The sequence below is a fragment of the Lissotriton vulgaris genome, chromosome 10 (genome assembly GCF_964263255.1).
Source record: "Lissotriton vulgaris chromosome 10, aLisVul1.2, whole genome shotgun sequence".
NCBI classification, from domain to species: domain Eukaryota; kingdom Metazoa; phylum Chordata; class Amphibia; order Caudata; family Salamandridae; genus Lissotriton; species Lissotriton vulgaris.
The window spans coordinates 63579802-63595095 of NC_141698.1; the positions used below are offsets into that span (position 1 = coordinate 63579802).

The window sequence follows — 15294 nt, forward strand, 5'->3', positions numbered from 1 at the left end:
TATGGTTAATGTTGATCATGATAATTTAAATCAGTCATAAAAAGTAAAGGGCAGTCAATTAAATAATTACGGGAGGAGTTAGGGCAAGAAGAAGGCTACACGCTACACTTCCAAAGGCCACCCAGCACAATTTCGAGTCTGGAACCATTTACAGTACCAGGTTAGATGTCAATACCCATGAAGCAAACACAGCAGAGAAGGTCCGAGTGGCAACGCAGCAATTCCCACAATAAGTTCACCACCCACTCTGTTTCCTCAGTGTTTAAAATCAGCTGGAACTCCGCATTTTTGGCAACGTGGATTTTTAATTCAATCCACAAGTCCTTAGACCTGAAAAAAATAACACTGTTTCGACTGCATAATTACTCAATTCACATGCTTCAGTTCATGAGTACTTTCCCCATAAAAAAAACACAAAAATCTGTGTTCTTTTGCATCAAATGACTTCTCTCGGAGTGGAGGGCATTCTTTATCAGTCAGTATAGGAGCACATCTGGCAGAATCAAGTGCACATCACCAAAAGCCTCCAAAAACCTCAACATGATCCTGTAGGGCTTAATTCATGGCAATGTCGGGCGTGTCCTAGAATTCCCAACATTAGAAAATCTACATTATTTTCTCTTTTGAGAATTTAAAATAATTGTAATGTACAATCTATATAGAAACCACATTCAGTTTTAGGTAACCGAAATCAGGCACCACTGTGATGTAGCATTTGCTCCAAGATGGCCAGAATAACTGTTCATGCTGAAACGCATGAGCAGGGATGCAACGTTATGACTTGTAGCTAGCAGGAGCTAGAGCTCAGACAGGTTGACAAAGGTGCTGGGCCAAGACAAAGTTTGTTCACTGGTTAGAAAGAGAAGGTACTCAAACAATGACAGTCTGGACTTCCACTTCACCTTCATGCGAGGCTAAAACAAATTCTCCAGACTGTTCAAGCATCTCAATGTCTTCTGATGCGACCAGTGTTAATGCACCTTCCTCTGTATCCATTGTAGATTCTGTTGTCATCATAGTCCCCTCGTCAATGGCTGAAGCCAGTGTCAAAGCCACTTGTTCAGTTAAAGACTCTGGTGTGGCTATGGTGATTGTATCCGAGACGTCCACTGAGCTTGCATTTGTTCCCAAAGCCAGATTATGGACAATGATCTGGTGACCAGAGTTTGCATGGTTCACTATATGCTGTACAACCTTCATGAGCTGATTATCCACCTGTGAATAAGGAATGAGAAAAGAAAATGGTGAATGGTGGTGTTCAAAGGGACATCATATACATAGATACACCAAACAATGGCCTCCCTGCAGACTGTCTTTTTTATTTAAGCCTATCACAAAGCAGTTGTGATACTCCGTATTAGAAGACCACATTTACGGTCCTAGAGTATACTCAATATGGAGCTTAACTCATTAGAATCCAGTTTCTGGCAGAGAGTTCCAACCACAGATTCCTTACCTTACAATACTTCCCAGGCATCAGACAGGATCCTGAAACTCTTGAATGGTAAAGCTCTGCACGCCGGTAGGTGGCACTGATGGCTGTGTGTCAATGTGGTACGCGCAGGATGGGACATGTGCAGCGCTTATACAGGTGCCACCCCAGCATGCGGACATAGGTTCCTTTCTGTCCATGCCAACAGTCGAGGTTCCAGAGAGCTACCTTGTCACTTTACCACGTTTTTCTGACTTTTGTCAATCAATTTCTCTAAATGTTTCCAGTGTGCTAGGGAGATGTTCCCGCTAAAACCTAAAGGTTGTAAGCATTGCGGGGAATTTCACAGACCGAGATGCAAGAGTTACTTACCTTTGGTAACAATATATCTGGTAGAGACAGTCTAGCCGCAAATTCCTTAACTTCTTTTCCCCAGCAATACCTCTGCATGCCGGGAGGCGGCGTCGCCCGGCTCCGTCCTGACGTCGTCCACGAAGAGACGTCAATGGAGCCATATAAGCCTCTCCCGGGGTGCTGACGTCAGTTTTCTATAGGAAACATTTCCACACCACAACGCGGAGCCATGACAAAAACTGCGAAAGCCTAGGAACAGCGTGTGATAAAAGATGAAAACAAAATTGTTGAAACAATAAGTAACATAAAAATTAAAGTCAAATCATGTAGATTGAGAAACAATAGTAAATTGAGAAGCACCCAGTACCATGAGGGAACTGAAGGGAGCCCACAGAGCACTGGCTGCAAGCAAGGGTATAGGTGCCATGCCGTTCCCCATCTGGAAGGGGTACCTGCTGTGGCACGAAAGATATAACAAGCCAGTCCCAGCCCGTCACCACAGTAGGTAGGGTAAAAAACACTACATTGAAGCGACAGTTTGCAAGACGAGTGACTAGAAGTGAACAACCCGAAGAAAGTACACTACACCCACATTTCTGGGATCGAGGGACTTTATTACCAAAGAGAACCCAACCAAACCAACTGCCAGAGAGGGAGGAGGCACAGGCGTGGGTGGTGGGAGGGAATGAAAAACATAAGAACTCCACGCATGAAGAACACAGGTGGAGCAACTTGAGAATGCAGTGAAAAGCAGAACGTGAACATATCGTGACCCGCTTAAAAAAACGTGGATGGAGTGGAAAGCCAAAGGGCCCCACCCAGAACAACACACCCTACCCCAGAGGGAGGTATGAGAACACACCTTCGGAAGACCAAGGCCACCGGAAAGGTGGGGGCTAGGTAGAAAACACCACATGAAAAAGGTCTTCGCAGAGCGGGGAGGATGAGCAGGCGTTAAGCAATCTGCAGCTAGACTGTGTCTCTACCAGATATATAATTACCGATGGTAACTCATCTACCTGATAGGGCCATCTAGCCGCAGATTCCTTAACTTAGAATAGATACCAAAGCCATACCCTAAAGGAGAAGGGTCTGCGAGACAACCACCAAATTCCAAGAGATCGGAATCGTCAAAAAAAAAACGGACGAAACACAGTGGGAACGGCAATGCCTGGGCAACTGACATGAGACCCAGGAACCTCCCTAAGGAACAAGAACAAGGGGCGGCAAAGGCAAAGGCATCACAATCCCAAGATGGACTGGGTAAGACCTGTGTTGTGCAGACAGTGGAAATGTCAGTGGCAAAGGAAAAACAATGGAGTGACCCCTACAAGAAGGAACCTTGCACAAGGCCCTATGATCAATGAGGAGGAAGGCCCAAAGGGGCCAGACAACGTCACAACGGTAGAAACTACCGACGGAAAATAGAGCACAGCGGATGGCAAAGGAAACAGGACACAGTGAGAAGACTGTCCGTCCAAGAACAGGAGCCGCAAAAGGATGCCCGTGTGGGTATGAAAAAAACACAATAAATGTGTACCCCCTAAGACATGAGACAACAGCAGCAGGGCCGAGCCCAGAGTATAGAGGCAACCAAGAGGTACCATTAAGCAAAAGCGCAGTAGGTAAGCATCTAGCCAATCGTTCCAAAAAGGACCACTGAGCGGGAAAGCCAGTAATACATAGAATACTCCAAACCGAAGGAGAGAGTGAGCAAGAAGTCCCAACACTAGGGCAGAAGAAGCCTAGTATGGAGTACCCCTGTGATGAATGGAACCTGCAACATATACACAGGCGACAGAATGTTGCCACATAAACGTGAAGTGACAAAACCCTAAACAGGGGATCCGCTCAATAATTACACTGTACCGATGAGCGGAATAACAGTCACAGAACAACAACAGTACCCTGAGGAGGAGAAATCGGACCTCCTGTGATGCAGGAAAGGACAGAGACCATGATACTGGCAGTAAAGGATCGACAGAAAGCAGTGAAAAATGCACTCACAGTAATCCCACTGAAAGAAGCAACCCTGGCAGAAAAGGATGGAGACCTGTTATTAGAGAGCGGCTGGTGTGGAAACCATTACCAGTGCTACAAAGGTGAAAAAGAACCCACACCCCAGGAAACATAGGGGGTATAGCACTGATATGGTGGCAACAAGTTATGGACAACCCCTGTTCACCAATACGACGAGTATTCACAGAATACAGAGGGATCTGCCCTCCCAGTGACAGATTGCCCTAGATGGAAAGGTGTTACTACCTTAGGCAAACGGAAGCCCTAGTGCAGAGCACTACTTTGTCCAGAAAGACTGTCTGGTAAGGAGGCTGAGATGACAAAGCCTGCAATTCGCTCACCCTCCTGGCAGAAGTTACTCCCACTAAGAAGGCTGTTTTGATAGTAAGCAACCGAAGGGGAGCAACTGGACAGAGCTTTAAAAGGTGCACACATCAGATAGGCGAGAACCAAGTTAAGGTCCTACTGAGGCATGAGAAAAGGTGAAGGGGGAAACAAATGATTCAACCCCTTCAGTAAGCTATGCATAATAGGAGATTTAAAAAGTGATGGTAGATATGGAAAAAAACAAAGAAAAGCAGAAAGGGCCGAAAGGTAGCCCTTTGGAGTGCCCAGAGCATAGCCCTGCTGGGCTAAAGAGAGGATAAAAAGAAGGATATCAGAAAGGGAGGCAGACAGGGGGGTCAACAGACTGTACAGTATTTACAAAATGTTTGCCATTGGCAGGCGTATACCGATTTTGTGGGGGGCTGTCTGGCCACCGGAACAACTTCACAGACTGTCAACTGTTGCCGCTTAATCTCCATGCAAGGAGGCGGAGAGTGGACAGGTTTGGGTTGAGAACCCTCCCTTACTGATGTGACAGAAGATCCTCCTGAAGGGGCAGCCTGATCGGAGAATCGATGCTCATCTGCAAAAGCTTGGGATACCACACTCTCCGTGCCCAGTCCGGAGCCACCAGAATGGCTTGTGCACGGCTACTCCTGATCTTCTTGAGCACTCTGAACAGAATCGGTATGGACAGAATCGGTATGGGCAGAAAGGAGTACAGGAGGCCTGTGCTCCACTCAAGATAAAAAGCTTTGCCGAGCGAGAGCCGCCTTGGAAACACCAACATGCAAAACTGCTGATATTGCACGTTCTCTTCAGAGGCGAACATATCAATCAAAGGTTCTCCCCACTGTTGAAAGAGTCCTTGCACCACCTCTGGAAGGGGATGCCACTCGTGATCAGACAGGCACAGACGACAGTGTGTTCACTCTGGCGTTCAGAGAACAGAACAGATGTTGAACCACCAGGGAAATCCATGTTGTTCCAGCCAAGTCTAGGGACACAGGGTCTTTTGACAGAGGGTCCATGACCTCCCCCTGCCCTGTTTGTTGCAGTACAACATGGCAGTAGTTTTGTTGAGAATACCTGAGCTAGCCTTCCCTTGATGGGTCGTAAAAAAGCTTTCAGTGGCAATCGGATTGCATGAAGCTCCGAAAGGTTGATATGGAGCCCGGCTTCCGCTGGAGACCAGAGTCCTCTAATCTCCACCTCTCCCAGATGGCCACCCCAATCCAGAAGCAATTCCTCAGTCACTACTGTGAGATCTGGGTGAGGAAGAGAGAGGCGTCTGCCTCTGACCCAATCGCTGTTTGTTACCACTGCAGCTCTGTCGCAGTACCCTACGATACGATATCTGAACCAGGTTGGTGAGATTTCCCTGATGTTGCACCCACTGGAACTTCAGGTCCCTTTGCAGAGCCTGCATGTGCCACCTGGCATGGTCCACAAACAGAATACAGGAGCCCATGAAGTTCAACAGCCACAGTCATTCTAGCCGAAATCCAGGATAGAGGGTGAAACATCAGTATCATAGCTCGAATATCCTGGACTCGCTGCTCGAGAGGATAAGCCCAAAACTGCACTGTGTCCAGAACTGATCTGATGAAAGGGGGCGTCAGAGGGAGTAAGGTGTGACTTCGGGAGGTTGATCGTGAACCCCAGTGAATGCAGTGGGTTCGCCGTAGTCTGGAGGTGGGAGGCAGCTGCTTGGGACGAACCGCCTTAAACAACCAGTCGCCGATATAGGGGGAAGACTAGAACCCCTGATCTCCGCAGATGCGCTGCGACCACCGCCATCACCCTGGTGAACACCTGAGGTGCACTGGTGAGTCCAAAGGGAAGCACAGTAAACTGAGAATGTTAGTGGCCCATAGTAAACTACAGGTAGTGTTGATAGGCAGGCAGGTCAGTTATATGGAAACGGGCGTCCTGTAAGTCCAAAACTACCATCCTGTCTACTGGGTCCAGAGCAGACCAGATCTGAGCAAGGGTAAACATCTTGAAATTCTCCTTTTCGAGGAAATAGTGGAGGACTCGGAGGTCGAGGATAGGACGGAGGCCTCAGTCCTTCTTTGGAAGCAGAAAATAGAGGGAGTAGCAACCGCAGCCTATTTGTGGCCTGGGAACCCTCTATAGCTCCCTTGGCCAAGAGAGGAAGGAATATGCTACTTACCAGTATGCATCTGTTCTTGGCATGTAGGGCTGCTGACATTCATATTTGTGCATAGATCGCCGCCTAGTGTTGGGTCCGGATGATTGCACCTTGTTGTCCTGGAAGAGTCTTCATAGTATCACGAGATAGGTGACTCCTCCCCTGGACTACAGTGCGCATGGGCATCTTCTCCATCCTCAGATTGTTTTTCGCCATTGTGGCAGAGATGGAGATAGTAAAGTAAGAGATGGCCATGCAAAAGATAATGCTGCAGCTGCAACAGGCACCGGGGAGGAGGGCGGGCAATATGAATGTCAGCATCCCTACATGCCAAGAACCGATGCATACTGGTAAGTAGCATATTCCGTTTGAGGCATGTGGGCTGCTGAATTCATATCTGTGCATAGACTGTATAGCAGTATCTCCTGTAGCGGTGGGTACCTGCTGCAGCAGTTTGAAAAAGAGTTTTGAGGACAGTCTGGCCTACAGCAGCTTGCTGCTTTGCTTGCACATCTACACAGTAGTGTTTTGTGAAAGTGTGTATAGTAGGCCATGTGGCTGCTCTACATATGTCTTCAAGAGGAATATTCCCTAGGAAAGCCATGGATGCCCCCGTTTTGCGTGTAGTGTGTTCTTGGGGGGACAGTTAACGTGCGTTTAGCTTTTTGATAACATTTACATTTGAATGCATTTAACTATCCATCTGGCTATTCCTGACTTTGATATGGGATTTCCTTTATGTTGTGGTGAAAAAGCAACAAATAATGGTTTTGTTTTTCTGAATGATTTAGTTCTGTCCACATAATAAAGCAGAGCTCTCTTTACATCTAGTGTGTGTAGAGCTCTTTCAGCTACCGACTGTGGATTTTGGAAGAACACTGGCAGTTCTATTGTTTGATTAATATGGAAAGTGGATATGACCTTTGGCATGAACTTAGGGTTTGTTCTAAGTACTACCTGGTTAGCATGTATGTGCATGAAGGGTTTTTGAATCGTTAGTGCTTGTAGTTCGCTAACTCGCCTAAGTGAAGTAATGGCAATCAAGAATGCCACCTTCCATGTTAAGAATAGCAATTCGCATGAATATAGAGGTTCGTAAGGAGGTCCCATGAGTATGGTGAGTACTATATTTAGGTTCCAGACTGGTGAAGGTGGGTGTTTGAGGAATCACTCTTTTGAGACCCTCCATAAAAGCCTTGATTGCTGGTACCCGAAACAGTGAAAGGTGTTGTCTGTTTTGGAGATATGCTGCTATAGCAGCAAGGTGTAGTCTTATAGAAGAGTACTGTGTATTGAAGTAGGTGGGCTTCCCAGCCTGTCAGTGATGCGTCCGCTGTTGGTACTAGTTGTGGAACCAGCTCTTGGAACAGTCGGCCCTTGGAAAGGTTTTGTGGGTTCCACCACTGCAGAGAGTTGTAAGCGCGACTGTCTACCAACACTAGGTCTTTTAGTAGTCCTTGAGCTTGGTTCCAATGTCTTGCAAGGCACTCTTGCAGTGCACACATTTGAAGTCGGGCATGGGGGACAATGAATATGCAAGAGGTCATCATGCCTATGAGCTGCATGAAGACTCGAGCTGGCAAAGAGTGCTTTGGAAGAAATTTGCGAATGAGCATTTGCATGCTGGTTATCCTCGCCGAGTTTGGATATGCCTTTGCCACTGAGGTATCTATGGTAGCTCCCAGATATTGTTGTGTGTGGGATGGTTGTAGGTGGGATTTTGGGTAGTTTATTGAAAAACCTATGCTGTGTAGCAGCTGAAGTGTCTGAGACGTGTCTTTCAGGCACCGTTTGTACGATTTTGCTTGTATTAGTCAATCGTCTAGGTATGGAAACACGTGAATGTGTTGCCTCCTGAGATGTGCAGCTACTGTCGCTAGGCATTTTGTAAACACTCTTGGAGCCGTGGTTACCCCAAAGAGGAGGACCTTGAATTGGTAGTGTTGACCTTCTATTGTGAACCTGAGATATTTTCTGTGAGCTGGATGGATGGGTATGTGAAAATACGCATCCTTGAGGTCCAATGTTGCTAGGAAGTCTCCTTGCTGGAGCAACGGGAGCACTTGCTGTAGTGTGATCATATGGAAGTGCTCCGACAGTATGTATTTATTTAGGGGTCTGAGGTCCAATGTTGGTGTGAGGGAACCGTCCTTCTTGGGAATAAGGAAGTATAGGGAGTATACTCCTGTCCTTGGAGTTGGAAAGGGACTGGCTTTATGGCCCCCTTTTCCAGCATGCATTTCACCTATTGTTGTAGCAGAGTGATGTGTTCTTTGGACATAGGACGGTGTCTGGGTGGTATGTTGGGTGGAGTAGAAGTGAGTTCTAGGCAATAACCATACTGGATAATTTGTCTCACCCACCTGTCTGTGGTAATTGCATTCCAGACTGGTAGGAATTGTTGGATTCTGCCTCAGACCGGTGTTAAATGGTCTGGAGGTAGTGTGATGAAGTCACTGTTTTGCGGCAGTGGAGGCTCTGGTGTTATTGCCTCCACGCCCTCTTCCCTTATTATTGTTGCCCCTATAACCTCCTCTGTTGGAGTTCTTGTTAAAGGATCCTTGGGTGTTGCTTTTGTATGTGGATGAGGCTTGTGAAGTATTGCCCCGTGCAGCTGCTCTGTATGAGGAGCGTCGAAAGGAACCTCTGTGTTGTTGAAACTGCAATGCGCCCATTGATTTTGCAGTTTCTGTATCTTTTTTCATTTTGTCTAAAATGGTGTTGACTGCAGGGCCAAAAAGGAAGTCTTGGTTGATTGGTTGGTTAAGAATGGTGGATTGCACCTCGTTCTTAAAGCCAGAAATACGTAGCCATGCATGTCTTCGTAGTAAGACGCTAGTGTTAATGGACCTGGCTGCAGTGTCAGCTGCGTCAAGCGCACATTTAATGGAGGCGTTTGTAATAAATTTCCCCTCCTGTATGAGGTCTTTAGCTTGGGCTTTGAAAGGCTCAGGCAGGTGTTGCATTAAAGTTTCAAGCTGGTCATAGTGTGCTCTGTCGTAACGAGCTAGTAGAGCTTGTGTATTTGCTATTCTCCATGAATTGGAAGCTTGTGATGCTACCCTTTTACCCGAGGCCTCTAGTATTTTGGAGCTTCTTCTGTTGTCTGCGAGTTGGCCCTTTTGCGTGCATTAGCCACTACTAGTGAGTCTAATGGTAACTGACCTCTGATATAAGTAGGGTCTGTAGGGACTGCTCTATATTTCTTTTCAATCCTGGGATTGATTACGCGTGCCCTGGCTGTATCTTTAAATATATCTGGCACGTGTTTTAATACCCCTTTTAACATAGGAAGTGTTCTGACATTCTTTTCTGAAGTAGGGAATGTATCAAATAAAAAATCTTCGTCTATAGGGTCATTGTTTATGTCTACGTTGTGGTACTGCGCTGCCCTATTATTATTATTATTATTGACATTTGTTGAGCGCACAGCTACCCCCAATGGGGGTGTCCCGGCGCTAAAGATTGCGGATTGAGGGGAAAGAAATTTTAGCAGCCAGAAAATAAGAAGGTCTTTAATTTGCCCCTGAATTGAGATTCGATGTCAATGAGACGAAGGCTGATGGGGAGAGAGTTCCACAGTTTTGATAAAATCACAGCAAAAGCTGTACCACCTTTTCTCGCCAGTCGGAATCTGGGAGGGAGTAAAAGGCGAAGGTGGTTGGATCTAAGATTAAGAGAAGAATGGACTAGTTTTAGTCTACGTCTAAGGTATTTAGGGCCATTTCCGTTCAGAGCCCTGAAAACTAGTACCAGGGCCTTGAAGTTGACGCGGGCAGTGATCGGGAGCCAATGCAATTTCCTCAAGAAGGGTGAGATGGAATGTCGAAAGGGGACTTTACAGATCAGCCTGGCCACAGCATTCTGCACAATCTGCAGCCTATGAAGGAGGTAGGCCGGGAGTCCCACACATAGGCTGTTCGCGTAATCCAGGTGCGAAGTGATTAAGGCGTGTGTCACTGTCTTCAGTCATTCCGTGGGAAGAAAGGGGGTGATTTTTTTTAACATGTGGAGTTTACCAAAGCATGCCGAGGTGACTTTCTGAATCTGGGGTTTAAAAGATAGTTCGTTGTCGTACTGGACTTCGAGATTACGCGCCACCATAACCGGGGAAGGTGATGGGTTGAGTTCAGCCGGCCACCAGGTGGCGGGACACATGGGGCTCGTTTGATTAAAAAACAACACCTCCATTTTGTCCGTATTAAGTTTTAACGTGTTACGGGTCATCCAGGCTACAATATTAGAAAGGCAGGTTCTGAAGTTTTTAAAACCAAGGGGCGAGTGATCTCTAAATGAAAAAATGAGCTGAATATCATCAGCGTAAGAGATCACTCTCACCCCAGATGACTCAATCACCTTTGCAAGGGGTGCAACGTAAACGTTAAAAAAAAGAGGACTGAGGGCAGATCTTGGGGCACCCCACAACCAAGCGGTTTCTTGTCTTTAGACCAGAATGGTCGACACCATACTTGTTGTGTGCGGTCCGTTAAGAAGGAGGTGATCCAAGCTAAAGGAGTGTCACAGATCCCCAACTCTCGAAGTCTATTCAAGAGGATGGCGTGGGAGACCATGTCGAAAGCCACGGACAGGTCGAGGAGCACCAGCATGGCTACCTCTCCCCTGTCTACAGTCTCCCGCACTGTCTCCGACACCTCCAGGAGTGCTGTCTCCGTGCTATACCCGGTCCTAAAGCCGGGTTGCGAGTCATGTAGGTGATCATTGCTTTCAAAAGAGTTGTTCTTGGACTATTTTTTCCAGGATTTTAGCTGGCTTAGGTAGCAACGATATCATGCGAGAATTGCCAAGAACAGCGGGGTCTGCCTCAGGTTTTTTCAAGAGGGGGAGAAGGATGACCTGCTTCCAAGTGTCCGGGAACTGGCCAGATGAGCGAGAGTAATTCCAGATTGATTAAAGGGGTTGTACAATCGCAGGAGCAACTGAAGAGAAAACTTGAGCGGGCATGGGATCTAGAGGTGAACCCGATTTACAAAGCTTAAGTTTATTTAATGCAATATCCACGGTGATAGATTTAACACCTTGGCTGCTATGGCTTTTCCCCTCCGGTGCTGAAAGATCCAGATCTGCACTGTTCATGACGAGCTCAGCTCGTCATAAGCACACGACCAGTGTGCTGCATGATGAGCTGAGCTCGTCATGAGCAGCAAAGGGGTTAAACGCACTTAGCCTTGTGTCTTTGGGGATGGAATGTATCAGGGGTATAGCCTCTACGACAGATCTATCCGCTGACTTAAAAGAAGCATAGATGAGATTGATTTTGTCATAGAAGAAATTCGACAAGTTATCAAAGAGTTCTTGGCAGGGCTCTGTCTTGTGCGTGAGGGCAGCGGTGTTGGTGAAATTTTTTACAATTTGAAAGAGCACCTTGGCTGACTTATCTGCAGATTTAATTTTACTGGCAAAATACTCCCTCATGACGCTTTGTTTGATTTTATGAACATTTTTTAATGCCACTCTATACGTTGTTTTAGCAACTGGATCATAAGTCTGGCGCCAGAGGCGTTCTAATCTTTTACATTTGCTTTTTTCTTCCCACAGCAACTGGGAGAACCAGGGTGCAGAGGGTTTGGTTCTGGCCGAGGAAAGAGCGGTAAGGGGAGCTATGCCCTCAATGGCCGTAGTATGGTATTGGTTTAAGTTTACTACATCCTCATTTAGGTTTGTGGAAGGTAGCCAAATGAGCTAGGCTAAAGCAGGCTCCATCTCTTCCAGCGTTACTTTGAACCACTTTCTTCCCAGCCTTTCTGTCCTACAGATGGGACGTATAGTAGGTGGGATTTTAAGGTTAAAAGGAATGACTAAGTGGTCAGACCATGTCACAGGGGGGGGGGGTGCCAAGGTAAAGAGGCCAGGTGAATTCGTAAAAATAAGGTCCAGAGTATGACCGGCAGTGTGAGTGGGGCCTGCAACTTTCTGAGTAAGGTTAATGCCCGCCATGATTTCTATTAGGGAGCACGCCTTTGCACAGTCTCTATTATCTACATGTAGATTAAAATCCCCAAGGACGGTGAAATGGGGGTGTTTTAGTGAGAGATCGGCTAGGTTCGTAAGTAGGTCCGTGATATGGGTGGGGTGGGTGTTAGGAGGGTTGTAAATTAGCACCCCTGCACAAATGAGGAGAGCGGCCTCAGAAATACTGAAGTACATGGCTTCGATGGGGCCTAGGTTATCTAATTTTCTGGAAAAAAAATTCCATTGGGGTCTGAGGATAATAGCTATTCCTCCCCCTGCTTTTGATCCGGGTCTATTTAGCCCAATAAATTGATAGTCTGGGGGGACTGCTAGGGCAATATCGGGGTTAGAAGCATCTTTTATCCATGTTTCTGTGAGGAACATCAAGTCCCAATCATTCAATATGAGAGAGAGCCAAATCTCACTAGCATGTTTCGGTAAGGACCGGCAGTTGACAAGGCAGGCCTTCAGTTCCCATGAGGGAGCGAGGAGGCATCTCTCTCTTGTGTCCCTACGCGGATTAGGCGGAGGGGGGTGTAAGACATATTGGCATTTTGAGCAGGTGTAGTGTTCCTGGGCCGAGGCAGGGTTGTACCTTGTGTGGTTGTCTGCTAATGAAGGTCTTAGATCTAAGAGCCTTTCTCTAGACCATCTGCGGCAGTCTGTCGGGTCACTTTGAGCATGGTGACCAGCGCTCGTCGCAGGCCAGGCGCGTACGGGCGCAGACGGGCTTGCCTTAGGCGCGCCCGCTGCGCTCGTCCGCTGCGCTTCCTAGGCCAGGGTGTCATTTAAAGCCGGCAGGGTCGGGCGGGGCGGAGCACTAGACTGCTCGCCCAGCTCGTCTCCCTCACACAAGATGGCGGGACCAGTGGGGCGATGTCGCGGGGTTCGAGCCCTGCTATGTGCAAATAAGCAAATTCTAAAAACACAGTAGGACACACAAAGTATAAGATTAAAAATAGCAGCGGTCAGAAAGTAAGAGTCCCGGATTCCGCCTCAGGTCTATGAGCAACCCTCGCTAGCAATCAGCGGGGGATGAGAGTGCCCAGCGTTTTTATGCCAGCAGGGGCGGGCGGGGCGGAGCACTAGACTGCTCGCCCAGCTCGTCCCCCTCACACAAGATGGCGGGACCGATGGGGCGATGTCGCGGGGTTCGAGCCCTGCTATGTGCAAATAAGCAAATTCTAAAAACACAGTAGGACACACAAAGTATAAGATTAAAAATAGCAGCGGTCAGAAAGTAACTAAGAGAGTCCCGGCTTCCGTCTCAGGTCTATGAGCAACCCTCGCTAGCAATCAGCCTATCTATTAGCTGGTTGAAGACAATGGTGTCATCAGTAGGTGACGGCTTTGTTGGGTGTGAGGTGGTGTCGGGGATGGGATGCGTGTCATATGGATCAGTAGGTTAACCCCTTGGTTCATCTTGAGGGTTAGGATCCTCTGGATTGTCATAATCATGTTGAGGATCTTCCCCTGTATCACACTCATTGTCCCCAGAGTGCGTAGGAGAGTAAGTAGCAAAAGGCGTAGTAGGCATAGTAGGATAGAAAGGAATGAAGGGTCTGGAGGGAGAAGTCCCAAAGTCCTTCTTTAGAGGAATGGGGGAATGAGAGTTCCGTGTCCAATGGCCTCTTCTTCCTGTGTAGGATTGTGACTTTACCAGTCTCAGGGTTTACATAAATTTGCCTGATCTTCTGATGGATCTGGATGGAAGAGTTCTTTCTTCCACTGTCCTTGGCTGTGTCTTTGACTTCTTTGGCTTAGTCTTTTTTGGATCGACTATTGCCTTCGGGTCAATAACCTTTCTTGGTTCGACGACTTTCGGCGCCTTATTGCTCTTTCTTGGCTCGGCCTCTATATCCGGGTCGACGAGTGATTGCGTATCGACCGGATCTTTAGGTTCAATACGCTTTTTGTGCTCAACAGGTTTTTTAGGTTGACTGTCTTGTCGAGTCAATGACTTTTTTCGGATCGACTGGTGTTTTAGGAGCACTTGTTTTTGGTTCGATGCCTTTCTTTGGTACGAAAACCTTCTCTGGCTGGACCAAAGGCTTTGGCAAAATGCCCTTTGTGTCGGCGATCTTCGGTTCGACGATCTTCGGTACAGCAGCCTTTTTTGGGTCGTCTGCCTTCTTCGGTTCTGCGCCCTTCGGCTTGACGGCCTTCTTTGGTTCGGCGCTTCTCTTTGGTTCGGCGCCCTTTGGCTCGACGGCGTTCTTTGGTTCGACACCCTTGGGCTGTACGGCCTTCTTTGGTTCGACGCCCTTCGGCTGTACGGCCTTCTTTGGTTCGACGCCCTTCGGGTCGACTACCTTTTTAGGTTCTAGAACCTTCTTTGGGATAACGTTACTTGGACCTGGGGTCTCTGAAGGCTTAATCTTGGATTTCGGAGCCGAGCCGGACGGCGGGGCTACTGAATGATGTTCTGGATCTTGGCTAACGCCTTTAGGCGATGCCTCGACCGGAGCCTTCGGTAACGGGGTAATAAGTGTCGGGGCAGTGTACTCACGATTTGCCCTGGTGGGATTTCGTCATCGGAGTCTGAGTAGTCCTTGACGGCGACTATCTCTAGATCCGAATCTTGCGCTTCTGGAAGATCTTGTTCATCCTCAAAGATGTTGTCTGGTTCCGGTGCCTGTCGCTGCATCTCTTGCCTAGCGGCCCGTCGAATCCTGATGGTTTTCTTCAAACAGAATTGGGCACAGGCTGGGCAGGTTTCTTCCTTGTGGTCTGGTGATAGGCACTTGTTGCATACTGTGTGTTGGTCAGTATGCTGGAACTTGGAGTGGCATTGTGGGCACCTTTTGAACGGGCTCCTTTCCATTGACAGCAGGCCCACGTGGCGTCGAAAAGGCCCAACGGCCCGCGTCGACGACCGAGTCGAGATGGAAAGCTTGATCGAGTCAAGAACTACTGAGCAAGAACAATACCGTCGAAGTCGAAGGCCTTTTGGCCTCTAGAAAAGTTTTGATTCCGAAGTTGGAGTATAGGAATAACATTCAAACCCAATGGTGGAAAAAAACAATCGGAGGATGGA

The 15294-nt window shown here is 47.6% G+C and overlaps 1 protein-coding gene across 1 annotated transcript in view; it reads right to left on the reverse strand.

Annotated features, from left to right (window-relative positions):
• Positions 1-285: 285 nt before the first annotated feature.
• The window catches only part of E4F1 (E4F transcription factor 1), a 225520-nt gene continuing 210511 nt past the window's right edge, over positions 286-15294 (reverse strand). Inside the window, exon 14 of the mRNA XM_086940476.1 lies at positions 286-1215. Within this exon, the coding sequence (XP_086796602.1) occupies positions 871-1215 (345 nt within the window). The 3' untranslated portion in view covers positions 286-870. The remainder of the gene's footprint in view (positions 1216-15294) is intronic.